The sequence below is a fragment of the Thamnophis elegans genome, chromosome 5 (genome assembly GCF_009769535.1).
Source record: "Thamnophis elegans isolate rThaEle1 chromosome 5, rThaEle1.pri, whole genome shotgun sequence".
Lineage (NCBI taxonomy): Eukaryota > Metazoa > Chordata > Lepidosauria > Squamata > Colubridae > Thamnophis > Thamnophis elegans.
The window spans coordinates 9410225-9431629 of NC_045545.1; the positions used below are offsets into that span (position 1 = coordinate 9410225).

Sequence of the window (21405 nt, forward strand, 5' to 3'; positions counted from 1 at the left end):
TAGTCATTTGACCAAAAATCTGATGCTTTAGCAACTGGTATAGGAAGTTAGCACCCACCCCTCTCCTAGACAAATGAGACATTTTAGGAAATATTGAAAGGGCAGCAATGACGTGCGGTGAGGTTTATGGCTGGTGAGGCAGCAATTTTTTTAGACTTGTGGACTTCAACTCCCAGAATTCCACAGCCAGGCATTCTCAGTTCCGATTTAAAGTGACAGCATTTGTTTTTCTCCTTTGCTAAATAAGTTTCCTTCTTTCTTTTTCTTATCCCTTCCCCTCCTTCCTCCCTCTCTCCTTCCCTCCCCCCTCTCAAACACACACACACAAACACAAACACAAAATGCACCCTCTACAGGAGGAGGCAGGAGAACAACGTGCCTCATCTACGTCAGGAATTTTTCGGCTTTTAACCCTTGCTTAACTCTGCTCCAGTGATCATAAAAAGTCAGACTAGATGAGGCACGTCGTTCTCCTGCCGCCTCCTGTAGAGGGCACTTTTTTAGAGGCTTTTTAAAACAGGTAAGCACTAAGTAGAGTCATCCATGGTGACTCTGGCAGCAACTAGCTCAGCCTGACCTCAGCTTTCGCCTTTTTCCTTTTACATATTTTTTCTTTTCATGATGACAGTGGTGAGGCTCTGCCTCCCCTGTCTGCATGTCCCTGAAGGGCAGAATAGTTCCCCTAAAAGTGAGGCAGAAACTCATCCCCCCTCCCCCACACACCTTTGTCAATGGGCCATTAAGGCCGGACCCTTAATGGCCCATTATCTATTCTACATAAGATCTACCTCCTTCAGGCAGAGCCATAGTAGGAATTACCCATCTCACCCCATGGCACCTGATGATTACATCATCCAGCAAGGATGAGAGACGGATAGCCTACAGTTAGCTAAGATCCCTGTCCCCTGGGAGTCAGACCACCAATCAGAATACATTTCTTAACAGGAACAGGAAGTTCCAAGGCAGGGCCCAAGAGAGGGTAAAGCATCTTTCCTTTGTTTTCCCTTCAAGATCTTCAAGGCATATGATCCCCCCTTTTCCCCAGGACCTCAAGCCATGTGGTCCTCCACCATTAAAACCATCTTTCCAAACAGCCACTATTGTATTGTAGGAAGTTATCACCCAGCCCTCTCCCAGAAAAATGAAATATCCTAGGAAATATTGAAAAGGCAGAATATTTGTCTGGATGTGAAAAGAAAGAAACGTGTTTTAAAAGACAGAATAGCTGCCTGTAGCTTCCTGTCCATCCCCACTGTTAATGGGCCTTTAAGAAAGCCAAACTAGTCCCTTTTACATAATAAAGACTTCTCCACTGCAGCCCCAGGGGGGGTGGGACTAAAGCATGATAATATTGGCCCTTTACTCAACTGACCACATGGCATCTGAGAACTCAACCAAACCTGGATTCAAAACGCAGCCTAGAGAGTTGCCCCTGCGTGGCCCCATGGGAGTCTGACAACCAATCAGAATACATTTCTTACACAGGAACAGGAAACAGAGAGGTGGGACTGAACAGGTTATAAAAAGTCTAGCAAGCCCCTCCCTCAGCCCTTCTCTTCTTCTCCACCAACATTGAAGCATGTGATCACCTTTTCTGTTCAGGGCTCAAGCCCTGTGGTCCTGTCCACCAATAAACCATCTTTCCAAGCAGCCTCCATGTCTCCAGTGTCTTCTTCCCCACTTGGAGCCGAACCCAGAAGGACATTTCTTCCAACACTGGTATGTAGTCATAACCAGGGTTATGTGATCTTCCGACAAGCAAAATCAATAAGGAAGCCAGATTCACTTAATTAAGAACCGTGTTACTAACTTAACATCTAGAGATTCACTTAACTGTGGCAAGTTATTGGGCAAAACTCACAACTGTCTTGATCAGCAATGGAAATGTTGGGTTCAATTGTGGTGGCAAATCAAGGACTATCTGTAGCAACATGTAAGCATTACAGAATAATGGTAAATAGGTATCACGTTATTGCATGTCCACACATGCCTATTATAATGTTGCATAATCAACCCCAAAATAAAGCCCTTGTGAGGAGAAACAACGTAAACACAGTAAACACGTAAACACAGGACTTAACTGTGTTGAGTTAAGCCTCTTTACCACTCAGATAATCAAATTTGCTTTAGAAGTTGGGTTTGGAGCATATTTATAATACTAAACATTCAATTTTGGAGTAATTGATATATAATTGTGTTTGAAATGCCTCTAAAAATTGGATGGGAAGGGATATACAAATGCAACCACAATGATTATCTCTTGCCTTAAAGTAACTCCTATGTTTTTAAATGGCAAATTCAAGGACTTTTGATTCAGTGTTCCCTGCATTTTCACAAACTTTTACTTAGTGTTGGAAGAAATGTCCTTCTGGGTTCGGCTTCAAGTGGGGAAAAAAACACTGGAGACATGGAGATTGCTTGGAAAGATGGTTTTAATGGTGGACAGGACCACATGGCTTGAGTCCTGTACAGAAAAGGTGATCACGTGCTTCAATGTTGGTGGAGAAGCGAAGGGCTGAGATGCTGAGTCCCTGATTTTATGCTCTCTGGCCTTTGATCTTGAGCTTGTATTCTGAGTTATCAGACTCCCATGGGGCCATGCAGGGGCAACTCTCTAGGCTGCGTTTTGAATCCAGGTTTGGTTGAGTTCTCAGATCCATGTGGTGAGTTGGGGCCAATATTATATCATGCTTTCCTGTAGCTGAAGTGGAGAAGCCTTTATTATGTAAAGTGGACTAGCTTGACCTTCTTAATGGCCCATTGACAAAGTGGGGATGGGCAGGAAGCTACAGGCAGCTATTCTGTCTTTTAAAACACGTTTCTTTCTTTTCACATCCAGAAAAATATTCTGCCTTTTCAATATTTCCTAGGATATTTCATTTTTCTGGGAGAGGGCTGGGTGATAATTTCCTACATTAGTATAGAGTCTTAGTAATACTGCAAACACCTTTACCGGTTAGGGTCACAAATATGCTAATCATAAATAAGAAACTGTCTCTTTTGACTGAAGATGTGGTGGGACTCTTAACAAAAAGTGCAAAATCCTATAGAGATTTACTCAATATTTACTGCACCAAAGAAAAGCAGGGCCTGGTATAGGTATGAAGGGGTTTCTCAGATCAAAATGAGCTACTCTGAAAGGCATTTTCTATATAAATAAATATAAATCGGAAGGAGTAAATAAACCCATTTGCCTCAATCAATATTATAATAACCGAAGCGCTGTCTTCCCCCCATTCCCGTGTATGCACATCCCATTTCCCTTGTCTTTTACACCTTCCTAATCTTTTGAGGGCAAAAGGAAAAAAAAACACCCTCAGTCTTGTTGACTGAGCATGCCCGAGCCACCTCCGCGCATGCTCACTGAGAACAAACGAGCTCGCCGATTTGATGGGGAGCAGAACCTAATAGAGCTCGGCAACCTTCGGTGTTTTCCGTTGGGGCCCGGCCGCCATTTTCTCGCTCCCTCTCTTTTTCACTCGTTAGCTGCGCGGCTCCCTGCCCTGGTCGCCAGCGCTTTGTCCTGTTCGGCGATGGACGGGTGAGTGAGGGAGTGAATGAGGGACGGCGGCCGGGGAATAAGGCAGGGAGGAGGGAGTGGTGCCGCCGCCGCCTCAGCCGCCGCCGCCGCCACTTCTCCCGCCTTTCTCGTAGCTGACGGGAGAACTGGCCGCGCATCCCTTGTTGTGCTAGGCTTTTCCCTTCATCCTCGGCCGGTTGGTTCGCGGTGTGCGAGCCAGGAGGTTTCGGGATGAGGATTAAAAAAAAGGGGGTGTGTTTTTTTTTTGAGGGGTGGGGGAGAAGAAGAGGAGGCCGGGAAGGTGGACGGGAAGGCGGCTTCCTTCCCCTCCCCCTCCCGCCTCTGGTTCCTCTCAGGGACTGGGCCCGCAGCAGCGACTGAGGCGCTGACATGAGGCATCCTCCTCCTCCTATGGCTGGGTCTCTTTTGAGATGCCGGGTTATCCAAGCCGGAGGAGAGGGTTTTTTTTTTTTTGGGGGGGGGGGGGTTGTTGAACCAGAACAAGGCCTTCAATGCCGAAAAGAGTGGATTCTTTCCCCCCCCCCCAACTCCCTCTCAGAGCGGCCCTCTTTTACCTTCGGGCTTGTGGGGGGGAGGAAGCTCGCGCCCCACAAGTCCCCCCCCCTTTTTTATAGTAGCCAACCCCCCCCCCCCCCTTTCCTCTCCCCTCAGACGAAGGGGGACCGGAGATCCAGCAGGAGGCAGACGCCTTTGCTCTTTTGTTTCCCCCTTTTGGAGCTGCTCCGCGGCCTTCTTCTTCTTCTCTCTCCCCCCCCCCCCCCCAATCCCCACACACAGAGAAAAAAGATGCCTTTGTAGTCGTGGAAGGCCGCCTGTCAAAAAAAGCCGAGAAAGGGAGGAAACGGCTGTGGGGTGGTCTGCCATATGGAGACGACAACACACACACACACACACACACACACTCACAAAACACCAACACACACCAACACACACACCAGGGCTCTCTCATTGATATTTGGGTGGATAAGTCTGTAGACATGTTAAGACTCACGACGAGGCCCTATTTTTTTTTTTTTTATTGGAGGCCAAGCAGCCCCAGCCATAGACATCAAGAAAGATGGTTTTTTTTAAAAATAAATAAATAAATAAAATCACCCTTATAATTCTACAGTATTTAAATTTAGCTCTATACCCCTTTAAACAGGAGGATGCCCGGGGGTATTTGAAGGTGGGCCTTAGGGAATTCCTGGTTGAGAACTGTCAAGTGATTTAAAATTGGTTGGTCAAGGGGAAAATATATATTTTTTTTTATTGGAGGCCAAGCAGCCCCAGCCATAGACATCAAGAAAGATGTATTTTTTTAAGAAAAAATCACCCTTATAATTCTACAGTATTTAAATTTAGCTCTATACCCCATTAAACAGGAGGATGCGGGAGTATTTGAAGGTGGGCCTTAGGGAATTCGTGGTTGAGAACTGTCAAGTGATTTAAAATTGGTTGGTCAAGGGGAAAATATATATTTTTTTTTTATTGGAGGCCAAGCAGCCCCAGCCATAGACATCAAGAAAGATGTATTTTTTTTAAAAAAAAATCACCCTTATAATTCTACAGTATTTAAATTTAGCTCTATACCCCATTAAACAGGAGGATGCGGGAGTATTTGAAGGTGGGCCTTAGGGAATTCGTGGTTGAGAACTGTCAAGTGATTTAAAATTGGTTGGTCAAGGGGAAAATATTTTTTTTTTATTGGAGGCCAAGCAGCCCCAGCCATAGACATCAAGAAAGATGGTTTTTTTTTTTAAAAAAAATAAAAAATAAAACCACCCTTATAATTCTACAGTATTTAGATTTAGCTCTATACCCCTTTAAACAGGAGGATGCCCGGGGTATTTGAAGGTGGGCCTTAGGGAATTCGTGGTTGAGAACTGTCAAGTGATTTAAAATTGGTTGGTCAAGGGGAAAATATATATTTTTTTTTATTGGAGGCCAAGCAGCCCCAGCCATAGACATCAAGAAAGATGTATTTTTTTTTAAAAAAAATCACCCTTATAATTCTACAGTATTTAAATTTAGCTCTATACCCCATTAAACAGGAGGATGCGGGAGTATTTGAAGGTGGGCCTTAGGGAATTCGTGGTTGAGAACTGTCAAGTGATTTAAAATTGGTTGGTCAAGGGGAAAATATTTTTTTTTTATTGGAGGCCAAGCAGCCCCAGCCATAGACATCAAGAAAGATGGTTTTTTTTTAAAAAAAAAATAAAAAATAAAACCACCCTTATAATTCTACAGTATTTAGATTTAGCTCTATACCCCTTTAAACAGGAGGATGCCCGGGGTATTTGAAGGTGGGCCTTAGGGAATTCGTGGTTGAGAACTGTCAAGTGATTTAAAATTGGTTGGTCAAGGGGAAAATATATTTTTTTTATTGGAGGTCAAGCAGCCCCAGCCATAGACATCAAGAAAGATGTATTTTTTTAAGAAAAAATCACCCTTATAATTCTACAGTATTTAAATTTAGCTCTATATCCCTTTAAACAGGAGGATGCGGGAGTATTTGAAGGTGGGCCTTAGGGAATTAATGGTTGAGAACTATCAGTGATTTAAAATTGGTCAAGGGGAAAATAATGAGGTACCCTTATTATTATTATTAACTATACACAATAATGTGAAATCACACCTGCCAGTTCTTTAGCTGGTGTTGGTCTTCATACATGTCAAGTTCTAAGTATGTCCTAATTTTTTGGCATGGTATATGTGCTGATCCAAGCAGTGTGGCCTTTTGTAATTGACAGATGGAAATTTTTATTAATGTGCAGGTTTTCTAAGTACCTTATAAGATTTTTTTTGGTATTTCCTTTTATTTCTTTTTGTTTTATTGGAAGAGTGTTATTTTCTTCTAAATAACCTTGGATATTGTCCGCTACTAGGCCAGTGATTCAACATTGTAGGAAAACATGTTATTGTCCTATAGTTTACTAGTGGTGTCCCTTTTGCTGGGTATTTTTGAATCAGGTACATTTTACCAGAATAACTAGTTGCTGATGTCTCCTTTGTGCAATATTTTATTAACATATTTAGCTATAATTGAATGTAAGTTAATCAGATATTTGAGCCAAAAGCCATGCAATTGATAATTTCCAAGAGATGCCCAGTTCTTAATTTTTAATCATTTCTGCTGTAATTATTAGTTTTTTTGGTTTTACTAAATTCATCTTCATATTCTTTTATCCATCCAGCTTTTTATTATAGTCTATTGGGGTTTCTTATAGATCTTTTCAAAACTGGATTGTTTCCTTTTTGTTTGGTTTTCCATGTTCAGAATTTCTACTGCCATTTATTCTTAGAATTCCCTCTGGTCTTATGGCTATTATGAACAGATTCCTCTCTGTTTGGATCTTAAAGTCCCATAATAACTTGACCTGCTCATTTTTCAAAACCTTCTCAAGTCCGATGGTACCAGTAGTTTTTACTATATTTAAATCCAAACCTCGGGCAATTCAGTTATGACACTACTTGTAATTTGTAAAATTTTGCTCCTGTTGCAATCACTGATCAAAAGGTCAATTGTTTCATACGTTTTACTTCAGAAGTGACATTTGCCATTCTTTGTTGCTTGTTGTATTTTCACCATAATGCAGTTAGTTGACAAAGTTTGTTCTTGAGTCACTAAAATAAAGCCTTCAGTTTCTTTGTTTAACAGTCTTGATTTTAACCAACTCCATATGGGGTTTTGAATCTATTTTCTTCAAGTATTGACAATGCATTGCCTTGTTCTTCCAATTAACAAATCTGTTTTCACTTGTTTCTTTTCTACATTCAGTCTTCACCTTTGTTGTTTTCAATAATTTTCCTTGACTGACTTCCTTCAGCAAGGCTTTCTGGCTTTTCTTAATGTAGTCATTCAGGCTATACTTTTCATCCTCCAGTTTGCTTCACTTGTAGGAATTCTATACTCCTCAACTCTTGCCAAATACAATTGATCAATGCCATTTTTGGGGTGCAAGGTTTGTGCATTGTCATTTTTTCTTGGTTTCCAATCCAAGTTATGAAGTTCCATTTGGGTCCAATCAATATAGAATAATGGACTGCCTAGGTATTAATTGCTTTAATGATAATCCTACCATTCAGCTTTGATTTCAATTTTTTCAAAATAATATATTGTAAAAGAAAGCAAAGGTAGTAGCAATAGCGATAGGTGATCTCAAAACATGTATAGCATCACTTGAACACCATCAATCAATTGTAAAAAAAAAACAGCTTTATTTGGGACAGCTTGCATGCTGCAGTGATAACCTTCGCACCATTAGACAACATCTACCTATCCCAGGCCCTTCTAGAACAACCTATCCCCCCCCCCCACCTGCCATGACAACAGCATTTTTCTAGGGTTCTGGAAAGTGTGGTCCCAGGCCAGGCTTGATTCTTATGATATTTTTAAAGTCTTGGTTTTGTTTTGTTGATTTTATTGTTCAGATTATTTTACTCTGGACTGTGTGTCTGATTTTATGTTTTTAGCTAGGTTTTTTTCTCCTAGTATTCTACACTGCCAGAAATCCACTAGAGTTGGGTAGCCAATACATTTATATAAATAAATAATAAATGTTAACTTAATTTCCTTGATCATGGTCTTGGTTTGTTAGATTTCTAGTACATGCTGGTAAATAAATTTAGCAAGTTACCTTCATAACATGATATTATGATTATTGCTTGACATGCTGCTGATAATCCATTTGGTAACAATGATTTCATTATTCAGATGTGTTTTCTAAGATAATTCAGTGTAACTTGATAATAGGATAGATTTGATTTAAATCATGATTTAAATCATTAATAAAAAGGCTTGATTAAATCAACTCGATTTAAATCACAATTTTTAAAGAGCAACCGTCATTCTGTCCGACAGCCTCTGACCTTCTGTTGACTTACCAACAGTCCCAATATTGCAGAATATACAGCTTCGTGCTACATAACTAAGCTCCATTTCATGCTAATAAATTAAATTATTAATATACTTTAAATAGAAAATTATCTTTAGATAGATATTTATTCCAAAAAGATTTTGTTAAAATAAATTTGATTTAAATAAAAAAATCCAATTTAAATTTAAAAAATCCAATTTAAATAAAAACATCTGATTTTTTAAAAAAAATCAATTTTTAACCACCCTGTATATAATCACTATGGGATTTTGAGAAGTATCTAAGCATGATTATGATGATTTTCATAAAATGAGATCTTATACAAAAACTGATTCTGTGATAGCTATACTATAAGACTGTTATCAAAACCCAGTCTTGGGGTCAAATATATCTCCCTTAGGTATATGATGACAACCCCTTCCCCCCCCCAATTTTTAAAGGAATTGGTTGTTTGTATTTAATTTCATTTAAATAGAATTTAAGGGAACTCAAGATGTTAGGTTTTACAGTATAATTACAGTGTTTAAAATATATTAATTTCAACCCCTTTTCTTATCATAATTCTGTTTTATATGGGTTTGTGTCATATAGGGTATTCTTTGTTCTGATGCTATTTACTGTGCCATGAATCAAAACACTTAAAGTTAGCATTTAATACAATGTGTTAAAAAAAACTTGGTTTAGAGCAGTCTGTTTAATTGCACTTCTTAATCAACTAAGTTTATAAGGACACCCAACTCAATATGATTCTGGGCAGATATAGTGGGCTGTGAGGAAGAACATTGGGAATGAGAAGGAAGAGCCACAGCCTAGATAAAGGTTTGATCAATGAAAACAGTACAAAGCAGTATAGAATAACAGAGTTGGAAGTGACCTTGGAGGTCTTCAAGTCCAACATCTTTAGGCAGAAAACCATATACCATTTAATTGTTAGGATGGAAAAAACATCTCAGAAGATACCCTCCCTGTTCCTGTGGAAAAGTAAAGGCAGAGGATTGGGAAAGTGCTTTCAGTCTTGCAATATTCTGTTATTGTAACCTGAGAATAAAGGAAATACCAAAACTATGAGTTCTGGTTTCCTGTCTGGACCTGTCTTTCATAGGGACAACAGCAGCATACAACAACAACAACAAAATAACCATAAATCAATACCCCACATAACATTAAAATAGATAAACATAAAATGCAGAAAAAATGGTGACTGACCACCACAACAGAATAACTAAACGGGTCCCTAATGTGTGGAAGAAAAGCCAAGTCTTAAATGCAAGCAAAGTTGGGGCCCAGTCAGACATCAGCTGGAATATTGTTCAGAGAACAAGAGCAATTATAGAAAACGCTATTTATTCATATTTAAAAGAAGGAACCTCCCCATGTGAGCATGTGGGACAGGCAGATTTTCTTGGGAAAAGGCAACCCCTCAAGTTTTCTCATTGTACCAGTTTCAGTTGTATGGAAGCTCTCTATGTAGCTAACCATAAATCCAATCTGCTGTGGAGGATGGGGGCCACCACAACAGATTTTGAAAAGCTCTTTAGAAAGTTCTAAGAAAAAAGCAGAGAAGAAGAAATTTGTTTCTTGTTCAACACAATAATTTACCTTTAATATGATAGTGCTGTTTGAATCAGTGGCATGGATGGCATATAAATGTAATAAATATGTCATATGAAAATATAAATGCAAATGTATTCAAATTTCACTATTTTTAAGTAATCAGGAAGTTAAATAGCAAATTGAATACTTGATTTTATGAAAAATATTTGCCTTGGTGGAGAAAAATACATTTCCTATTCTAAAATCTATTTTTCTTTCTTTCCAGCATTGTTACTGATGTTGCAGTTGGTGTGAAGGTATGTAATCAATTTAAATTACAATGTTGAATAATGAAAGCATTGGTCTAAAAATATTTATTTCTAAATTTGTTTTTTATTATCTTGGTGACTGGTTGTCATTTTTTTTCTAGAAACTTCAAGCAACCTAGAAGTTAGTAGAAACCCCCCAAATTATTTATCATAAGCATCAGAATCTAAATGTAATTGCAGCCAACTATGAAATGAATTAAAACATTGAAAAGCTTGCAGGAAATGAGATAATTGATAAGGAATTTTCACACTTCTAATCCAGGGTTTTTACAATAGTACTGGGGGGGAAAGAATCTCTAAGCAATATTAACAACATTTTTAAGGCCTTCTATTTTTATTATTCTTAGAGGCCTTGTCTAGACATAGCCTTTGCAATTTTTATATCTCAAGTAATGGAATGGTGCTGTAAATATGTATACTCCTTTGCCTGCACAATTTTTCTTGCCCTGTGCTTTTAATACTTAACAGTTCAGACATCTGTTGGTTCACACATTGTATTAAACCATGATTTGTCATGTTTGGTTTTGATGTGGAGTGTAAATCTAGTCATTATGCTTTGTAAATCATGATTTATGTCTAAGAGTGTGTGGAGACATGCTCCAAACAATTTTATTCACTAAACAGCTTGGCATATTATTTTATGGACTTAACTTTGGTTTGCTTTTCCTTTTTCCTTGTCTTGATTGGTTAATTTAACTTTGGACTTTGTATCTTCTGCAAACTGTTGGTAGATCAAAATTTCACTCTGAGTAAGTTAGGATCAATATCCAAAGCATATTCACCATTTTTGAAGACTCTTGTTCCTTAAATCAGAGTTTGAAATACAGTATAAGCAAAATTGTAAAGATTTTTTTAAATAATACTACAATATTAATATTAGGAAGGGGCTTTTTATATCTAAATCAATGAAGTATAATGTAACAACATACCAAAGAAAGAGAATTTGTAACTGCTGAATACCTTCTAATGAGGCATAAATTGTTAGATTGGATCCATATAGCATACAAAATCAGAAAAAAGTAAGCCACATTTTGATTTTATATGATATATGCACATACTTGTGTAAGTAGGGGCATTTTTGGAGAATATAGTATAATTAGAGTGCGGAGAATAACTTTTGTAATATTATTTACCTTGACTTAAGAAATTACAGGGTCGTAAAAAGGGAGGTTTTTTTTTAAATTTGGGCTAATTTTGATTTTTTTAAATAATACTGTCCTTAAACAATGTGTCTCTAAAATTAGAGCTTACGCTGTAGTAAGTAAAATTTAGGCTTGCTGTATTGTATGAAAAAAGTGGTCTTAACACATTGCTTTCCTTTTCAGTTACATTACAGGTATATCTATTTCTGACCTCTCCTTTAGGCTTACTTTTTTTCCACTGAAACAACTCTGGTTGTTATCTTAGAGAAATTGTAATCCTAGTCTACATATAACATAACCCTAATTTAAATAAAAGTTTGATTTGCACAGAATACATAGCCAAAATACTTCGCTGTTTTCTGAAACAAATCATACTGGTGTGATTTACCTATAAGGATAAACCATATTACATTGTGAGCCACTGAGAAAAAACAAAGCATCACATTATGCTAATATTGGTTGCAGACTAAAGTTTTACATGAGGCACTAGATTTTTGAAATGAAAATTTTGGTTTTCTGGGGGATTATAACATATTCAGAAGTTTTGAACTGTAAACTCTACTGTTGCCTTGTTTGGTAATGAAATGTCTGCAAGACAACAACCAAACTCAACCCCCCCACAAATCCATATCTCTAAATAATACTGTAGAACTTATTGGACACTTTTAAATACAAATGAAAGAATTGTCCATTTTGTCATGTTCAGACAATTGTGAGTGGATAGTTTATTTTGTCAACATCATCACTGATAATCAATTACTGGTAAGGAAAGATATCCACTTTATTCCATAAGCAACAGAGTAATTATGTAATTAACAGTAACTGTTAACTGTGAATTACTTAACATATGCAAAGTAATAATACTAGAAAAAAGCAAAACATTTTGGTTCCTTTGAAACTAAGAAAGAAGTGAAGTAATTGAATAATTCTAAACTATTAAAGAGGGCAATCAAACTAAAAACAAGGCTTTTGGGCCCATGTATCTATTATGGGTGGCTGTAGTACCTTTCTTCAAGGAAAATCATTTGGTTTAATCGAACTCCTCTAAGCAGAACCATTGGAAGAGTTTTCTGTGCTCCAATGAGTAATCTATGAAATTTTCAGAAAATTGTGGTATTAGTTCTTTAAGGATATAAATAAACTGGTGTTTGTAAAAAGGAATGTGTCAAAATGGTGGATGCAATAAGGCAGTGAAAGTCTCAGCCCTTTTTATGTATATATGATGTATTGAAGCACTGAGACATGGTTTCAATCACTTGATCAAACATGCCACTTTGACTTTCTTGACAGCCTGGTCTCATCCCCAAGAATGATGAGTGTATGGTAAATGTAATCATCTAGAATAAATAATCTCTAATCCTTCTTTTGGCCCTTTTTGGAATGAGGCAAACTCCTTGAGCTGACTATATATCTGATGTGACAAAGTCAGATAATAGGGGATGATTGGATTGTTGTTGGTTGCAGGCTTGCTATTGTCACATTTAGCCTAGAATTGTTACCAATCTCTTGCCCCTCTTTTCCCATAATAAATGATCAGTTCTACTTTACAAGTGCATGCCAAGTTTTCCTTATTTATCAGCATAGGAATTAGTGTATGCATGGTAGTTTATTATAAGCTTTATATCATATTCTTCAATGTTAAGTATTGTACAAATATTCAGAGATTCCATGTAATCATTGCTATAGATGAAGTCAGATACCTTTTAAAATCAATATTTGACTTTCATATTGATCTCAACTTTACTTTCTAAAGAAATTAGTTGAAAACTGGAAAACACAATCAGCTTAATTTTAATATTTTTGTGGCATTGGAAAGAATGGCAAGGAGAAAGTCTATAGTGTAGAAGTGTATACTAAAGGAGAATCAGTGACTCAACTATATTGCAAGAAAATTATTTAAATGGTTTCCAAAAATCTTGGAAAGTTATACTACAAACTTTTTACACTGTCCTTAAAAAGCATTTTAAGAAGCAGTTGTAACTGTCAATATAACCTTCTTTTTAAAATACAATGGCAACTCAGTATATTCATGGAATTGAGGCTAACAAAAACAATTTTACAGTTTTCTATAAAGCTAAGTGAAGGTTATCAAATATTCCTATCTTAAATTTTGGGTAAATCTTCATCAAACCTTCAGTATTTATTAAAAACATCATCTTTCAAACCAAATTGTTGCATTCATATGACAAAATATGCTCATGTGTGGAGCCTAATAAGTTGACTCTTGCATATGGAAACTGTTACATCTTTGATCCTATCCAGGTGTGGAAGTTCAGCAGTTGGACTTAGTATATGGATGGGAGACCGTTAGGGAATTGGGCTGAAGGCCTCATTGGGATGTCAAAAAACCTCCTAGAAGAAAGCAAAATTGAACTATTTCCATGCTGTAGTGAAGATAATTGTGCAAATATTCAGTTGCTCATACAGAAGTTGAGCTCAATGGACAGAATCATTACTCTTTAGTTTTCTTGTGAATTTAGTAAAGCTTGAAAAAGCAAATGTTACATACAAAATTAGCGTCCTGCTTTGTCCCTCCTTTGACAAACCAGGGTTCGAAGACAGGCTATTACTACTTCTGATTCTTATTCTATGCTTTGCACAATTAATTACCCTGAAAAAGAGTGTGCATATTTAACAAAAGTAATTCAGTCAAGATAAAACAATTTTGCTACTGTCTAATAATGGCATATCAGGTCAGGGAAAATCTATGATTCTCTTTTTCAACAACTTGGTGTCTCCTGTTTAATTAAATAGCCCTAGCTTGTGGGAAAGGATGCTTTTGGATATGTCTTTATTGCACGATGTGCAAATGAAACCCATAAGTTGCTGTGCCTGTTGTTCAGCCTGTTACATGTTAAAAACAATGCAATAAAGTAGGTGGAAATCCAAATAGTGTGGAATATGGCAATTAAGTGGGAATGAATATTAACATAATCCCAGAACTATCAATTAAGAATAATACAGGTAGTCTTCAATTTATGGTCATGATTGGACCGGAATTTCAATCACTAAGCATGGTTCTTAAGCAAGTCCCATGTGACTGGATCCTTTTTACTTCAGTTAAGGGACTCACACAAATCCAGCTTCCCTAATTGACTTCGCTTGTCAAAAGTTGACTGGGTAGGTCACAAATCATGATCTCAAAAGACACTGCGACCATCACAAACATGAGCCAGTTGCTAAGCCAAATTGCAATCAGATGACTATAGAAGCGAAGTGATGATCATAATTGAAGGATGGGTTGTAAGTCACTTTCTCTAAGGCTGTATGTAGGTATAGGTTGAGGACTACCTGTAAAGGAAAAGCTCTTTTATTTCAGTATTTTGCGTTACATATTGGTCAACCGATTCTTTGGAAGTTCACAGTCATGAACAAGAAAATGACAACCATGTGACTTTACAGTTATCTATGATTTAGGAAGCATTATACAACTATTAATTTAATTATTAATAATCCTATTCTTCACCCTTTTTGTTTCTTGATGTTTTTAAAGTTTTATTTTCAATGTTGCAAACAGTTCATAAATTTCCCAGAATTACTGAGAATTAGGCAGTATGTAAATTTAAATAATATTAATAATAAAAATCCTCCAGTGTTGATAGTTATCACCAGGTTTTATGGCATCAACCTTTGTAGTTTAATGATGCATTTGGTAAAGAAATACTTCTTTTATCTGTTTCCACCTATATTTTGTTTTAGTGGGTTGTTTCTTGAAGGGAGGAAGAAAGCTCCTCTTCATTCATATTGTTTATACAAATGTATGATTTTATATCCCAGTGTGATATCTTCCTTCTTTATTTTAGCTCCAAAATCAAAACACTAAAGTGCTGTAGTCATTTCTGGAAGGGAAAGATGTCTTAAGTGCCTAATCAGTTTGTATAACCAGTGCTTCATTTGGTCTTAATTTGCTTTTGGAGACTTATTTATTTTTCTGTATCCTGCCTTCTTTTTAGAAATAACTTAAGGCGGTGAACATATCCAACACACCCTCCTCTTCCTCCTATTTTCCCCACAATAAAAGCCCTGTGAGGTGGGTTGGGTCAAGAGGGCAGTGACTGGTCCATAGTTAACCCAGGCTGGTTTTTATGGCTAAAGCAGGAGTTGAATTCACAGCTCCTATTTTCTGTCTGGTTCCTTGACCACTAGACTTTTTTTCTTGATGTTTGCAGCTTTAAATTGGAAATATGGAATCTCTATGGGCTAAATCTGACCTCAGTTCTTGAGTCTTTCAAAATCTCTGCAAAATGGTAGCTTTTAAAACTTTCCCCATTTTTCTTTGCCATGAAAATCAAAAGAAGATGAAGATACAGTGGTGCTTAAAAGTTTCAGTACCCTTTTCAATTTTCAATATTTTTGCATTAATATGATTGAAAATGTGAGCAGTTCTCCATACAAACCATAAAACTAGATAAAGAGAACTCAATTAAAAATTGAATCAAAAATATTATACTTGTTCATTTACTTATTGAGGAAAATGATCCAAAACCACATATTTGCATAGTGCAAAAGTATGTGAAACTCTATAATTACTTAAACTTTTTCTGAAGGAGAAATTAGAGTCATGTATTTCAATCAATGGGATAATAATTGATTATGAGTATGAATGTACCTCTCCCTAGTACTTTACAGCACTCTGAGCAGTTTACAAATGCCAACATATTGCCCCAACCATCTGGGTCCTTATTTTACCAACCTCTCAAGGATGGAAGGATGGGTCAGCTTTGAGCCAGTCAAGATCAAACTCCTGGCTGTGGGCAGAGTTTGTCTGCAACACTGCACTCTAACATTGTAACCACTCTGCAACCATTCTAACATTGCACCACCACAGGTATTTGGAAGTGTGGCATGGCTCAAATAGAGGAAATGCCTGTGGACTACAAAAAACAGTTATTAATGCTCACCAGTTTAGAAAAGGTTACAAAACTAACAAAAGATTAAAATCTCCAAAAGAGTTTGAACTCTACCAGTATCCAAATGAAACATTGCTGCCCATCTATAGTTTATGAAAGACAACTTGGATAAGACTGAAAGCTATTGGAAGAATGTTCTGTGTCCAGATGAAGCCAAACTAGAACTCTTGAGCTTGAATGAAAAGTTTTCTTTTTGGCGAAAGGCAAGCAGTGCATTACAGCAGAAGAACTTTATCCCATCTGTGAAACTTGGTAACATTATCATGCTTTGGGGGCCGCCTTTGCTGACTTTGGACCAGGACAGCTTGCCCTCATTGGTAGAACTATGAATTCTGAATTGTATCAGCAGGTTCTACAGGAAAGTGTCAAGGTATCTGTCGGGTAACTGGGTAATTCAACGAGACACTTGAAAACACATGGCATACAACCAAAAAATGGTTAAAGCAGAAGAAATTCGTTTTCACCATTTTCCTCAATAAATCAGTGAATAAGTATGCTCTTGACTCATTTGTTTTTGACTCATTTGTTTACTTTGATTCGCTCTGTCTAATTTTAGCACTAGTGTGAAGAACAAATCACCTTTTAGGACATATTTATGCAGAAATATTGAAAAATATTGAAATACTGAAAATTCAAAAGGGTTTGCAAACTTAAAAAACACTGTATATCTACAGCTTCGAGAGCCTTCACTACTTTGGAAATTGTTAATTTAGTTGCTTCTCATTTTTCAAATGGGAGGTTTCTAATTTAGATCTCTTATCTGCTATTTTCATGGGGATTTGGATAAGTAAATTTTGTTTTAATCTCACGTGACCAGATTATTTATCTGAATAAAAAATAGATGTAAATAAGTTAATATCTTTTAAAAGGACACCTGAAAGTTTAGTGAAAAAATTGATAACTCTCTAAATAGTTTCCTTGCTTTAGATTTTCACTTAATGTCATTTTGACATTATTAATACCAATTTTGTATGTTTAGATGGCAAACTGCTTATTGTTTCTTTCTTTCTTAGAGAGGATCTGACGAACTTCTTTCAGGCAGTGTACTCAATAGCCCGAACTCTAATATGAGCAGCATAGTAGTTACTGGTAAGTGATGCATTTTAAAGGATCATTGTTATTTGAATATCAAAATATATCCATCCTGAAGAATAGATTAAAATATATGGCAGAAAGAATATTCATGATGCCATTTGAATAATGACACAGTAAACTTTAAAAACAAAACAAAACCAGCAATAAATGCCTCAACTAAACTCATGTGATGTGCATGTGTGTGTATATGTGTATAAATGAATAAATTGGAAAAAATCTTTCATTCTGGTGTGTTTTAAGGCAGGATAACAAATGGAAGTTTCTTCAACAATCTCTTTGAAATTATATTATCTTATTCTTCCTTTGTCACAGCCTGACCTACAATTGTTATTTAGCTACAATAGTCAGGTAGTCCTTGACTTACAACAGTTCATTTAGTGACCATTTGAAGTTACAATGGCACTGAAAACTGACTTATGACTGTTTTTCACACTCAAGAACATTGCAGCATTCCCATGCTCACGTGATCATAAGTCAGATGCTTGGTAACTGACTCATATTTATGGCAGTTGCCATGTCCCAGTGTCATGTGATAACCTTTTAAAATCAAAGGCAAAGTCGGTGGGGAAGCCAGATTCATTTAACAATTTTTCTACTAATTTAATAATTGCAGTGATTCACTTAACAACTGTCAAGAACAATCATAAAATGGGATAAAATTCACTTAACAATTGTCGCACTTAACAGAAATTTTGGGCTCAGTTGCAGTTGTAAGTCGAGAATTACCTGTATTACAGAAAATTAATGCTGAAATTTACCTATTTTCCTTCACACTCTCCAGACCTGTTACTCTTTTATCCCTTTTACTGCGGTATTTCTATTCTACTTTTTCTGCCACATACAAGAATATATTAAATGTGCAATCAAAAAAACGTATGCCCTTGAATAATTATGTACGTTTTTCAAATAATATTAAAAGGACAAGTTCCCAGGATTTTCATACTCAGATAATATTTTGCTTGAGCATCTAGCAACTTTGCAATCAGTGTGTTGAAATCTTAGTGTTTTCCTTAATTATGCATTAATGTTCTTAATTATACATTAAGGTATATTTTCATTTTATTTGGTGCTTCTATTTATCCTAAATTTGACAGGTAGCATTAGAATTTCTTTTAGTTTTAAGTTATCATGGGACTTTTTGCTGAGGAAGTAGTAATGAACAAATGAACTGAAACTAGAGTATAATGAAATTAGGAGAGAAGATATTCTTGGATGGCATGCTTACAATAAGTAGGTAATCTTTGATTGGACAATAACCTGCACAGGGATATCTGTTTCATTCTTGTTGTATATGATGGGATTATGTGCTATTTTTGTGTGTGTGTGTGTGTGTGTGTGTGTGTCTGTCTGTCTGTCTGTCTGTCTGTTTGCTTTCAAGTCAGGGATGACTCCTGGTGACTGCCTAGACAAGTCCTGTAATTTTCTTGTCAAGATTTCCAAAGTAGTTTGACATTGCCCGCTTCCTAAGATTGGTGAGTGTGACTGGCATGAGGTTGGTGTCATGCCTAAGGCAGAATGAGAACTCATGGTTTCTCTATAGTTGATGGAGACAGCATCCAGGACTGAGTTAACTCTGTCCGTCATCCAGTCGGACTGAGTCTGCAATCTGTGATGACACTCCTCCTCTGGTAGCTCCTCCTAGCTTTTAGACTTAGTCTATCTTAGGACTAGATGTGTTTTTCTCTCCTCACTTACATTTCTACAACAATAACAACTTCTATCTTCAACAACTTGAGGCTTGCTTCCTTTAAAGATCAGGTTAGAGCAGCCTTTCAATCCAGCGACCAGGGCTTCAGCCTCATTCAGTGGCAATTCAGAACACTGACCCTAGGACCACAGGAAACGCTGTGTAGCGGTCCCGATGAGGCCTCAGCCTCAGGCCTCCAACAGCAACAGATGCCATTTTGCTTCACCGAGGGTAACAGGCACCATTTTGAAGAGGCACAAATACAACGGGCACCATTTTGAGGCACAGTTCAGCATCGGCAGCCATTTCAGGACCTCTGGATTCAGGCCTGCAAGGAAGCAAGCAGCCCCTCAGTCACCGTCCAGAGGCCACTCTAAGAAGGCCTCTAAGGCCATGGAAAGGGCGGAAAGCCAGAGCCAGAGGGCCCGAGACCAGGAATTTGCCAAAGCCCAGAGGGAAGCAGCCAGAAGTGTTCCATGGAGCAGGTCAGCCCCCAGCCCTTCACAGAGCTGCCCCTCATTTTTGACAGCTCCTAGCAGGTCAAGATGTCACCCGGCAGTGAGGAGGAACTTTCTTTATCCCACCCTGAGGAAGGTGCAGATTTCTTTGGCACTCCACCCACCAGACAACAAATATCCAGGCATAACAGCCCCATTCCAGAGGCCGTCTTCACTCCGATGGCAGCAGGCCTCTGCCTTCAGAGACTGTACATCCGCCCAACATGGGGGCCATTATCACTGAGGCCATCAGATGGGATTGCTGCAGGCCTGCAACACAGAGCCTCTTCTCAGGTATCAGATAGGCTCAAGTCTTCGGGAGACCGAGGACCCCCAGGGGCTCTTGCCCTCACGTGGATCACCTTCCCTCAGTATCCCCCAGTCAGGCTTCCCTATCGGGGAGGAAGAGGCTTGCAGGGACTCGGACCTGTCTGAGGACGAGGGGCTGACCCCTGACCAACCTGCCTTCATGGGCCTCTTTCGGCCCTCCTTATTCAGATACGTTCTTTTCAAGGCTAGGTGGCCAATATGGGAACTAGTCAACCAAGGCAGGAGACCTGGCAGACCCACATCTACATTAGGAGAACCTCTTCGCTGAGACACACAGGAGCCTTGTTCGTTTCCTTTCAGCCAGCCACAATGGGCAACAAGGGAACCCCATCCGCTCTGGGTTGCCGGATCAGGGCCTGCATTGTGACAGCTTTTGAATCGTGGACCTTGCCACTACCAAGACACATTACAGCCCACTCCACCAGGAGTGCAGCCACGACCGCGGCATGGGCAACGCAGGCCTCGATAGAAGAGGTCTGTCGAGCCGCCACCTCAGCCTCTCCATCATCGTTTATCCGTCATAACAAGTTGGACAAGTTATACACACACATGTATACTGATTGCTATTATATGTACATGATCACATTAACAATTTAATGTGATCAAATCCTTACATTGTTCCTTATTAAATTGAAACAAGTTTGGAGTGTCCCCATGATTGCTATAATTTTCTATAAAATACGTTTTGTTCTGCCTTTCTTACTCTCTTTGTCTACATTCTGAATTCAGACATATCGGTATATCTTTCCCACCTGTTGTTGGAAATTTTGTATTAAGCTCCCTAGTTTTTCCAAGATTTCCTCTGGCTTTTGCCAAATCTCAGCATGAGGAACCATAGTGTATCTTCAGTTAGCAGACAGTGGGATGACCAGATTACCTATAGTATAAGTGGGATTTAGACCAAATAATGTGTAGTCGCAGATCACAAGTGGCAGTGTCATTAGGCTGTGGTGAACTATGGAGAACAATGCAGTTCTACCAAATGTCCTAGAAATCTAGTCACAGCATTTTTAAAATTGCAGCCCATCTCCCTTACTGCAGGCAACACAGCATGTTGGCATAGATCCAATGTGAAATAAATCAGATGAGATTATGACCAAGCATCCACAAGTGAGGCCTCAGCAATTCTATCAACTGGCATCATGAAGAAGTATAGTAACACTATTTTAAGATCACTTTCCTAGTTTATCAAGTGTTAGAAAAGGAGTGTTTCTTCTTTCACAGTCTTCAGAGGGAAGCTAAATTGTATCTAACATCAGTATGCTTTAGTTCTAGATTCTTTCAGCAGGAGTTGGGACTAAGTAATTTACTGATCCTGATTTATACATTGGCTCTGTGCTTTTTGCTCTAGCATACTGCTAGAGAATTAAGTATGTATTTTTGATCATTTCTACTGTAAAAAAAGGGCCAAGACCAAGATTCAGTTACTTATTTTAAAAGTATACAATCCACATACCGTATTTTTGGACTATAAGACGCACA

The 21405-nt window shown here is 38.0% G+C and overlaps 1 protein-coding gene across 5 annotated transcripts in view; it reads left to right on the forward strand.

Moving 5' to 3' along the window:
- The first annotated feature begins 3383 nt into the window (after positions 1–3383).
- PTBP2 (polypyrimidine tract binding protein 2) overlaps positions 3384–21405 on the forward strand; it is a 66153-nt gene continuing 48131 nt past the window's right edge. For 2 of the 5 annotated variants that reach the window (XM_032217467.1, XM_032217470.1), the window contains exons 1-3: positions 3384–3541; positions 10220–10250; positions 17328–17403. In XM_032217467.1, coding sequence (XP_032073358.1) covers positions 3534–3541; positions 10220–10250; positions 17328–17403 — 115 coding nt within the window. In that variant the 5' untranslated portion in view covers positions 3384–3533. The remainder of the gene's footprint in view (positions 3542–10219; positions 10251–17327; positions 17404–21405) is intronic. The other 3 variants (XM_032217469.1, XM_032217471.1, XM_032217472.1) reach the window with 2 other exon arrangements.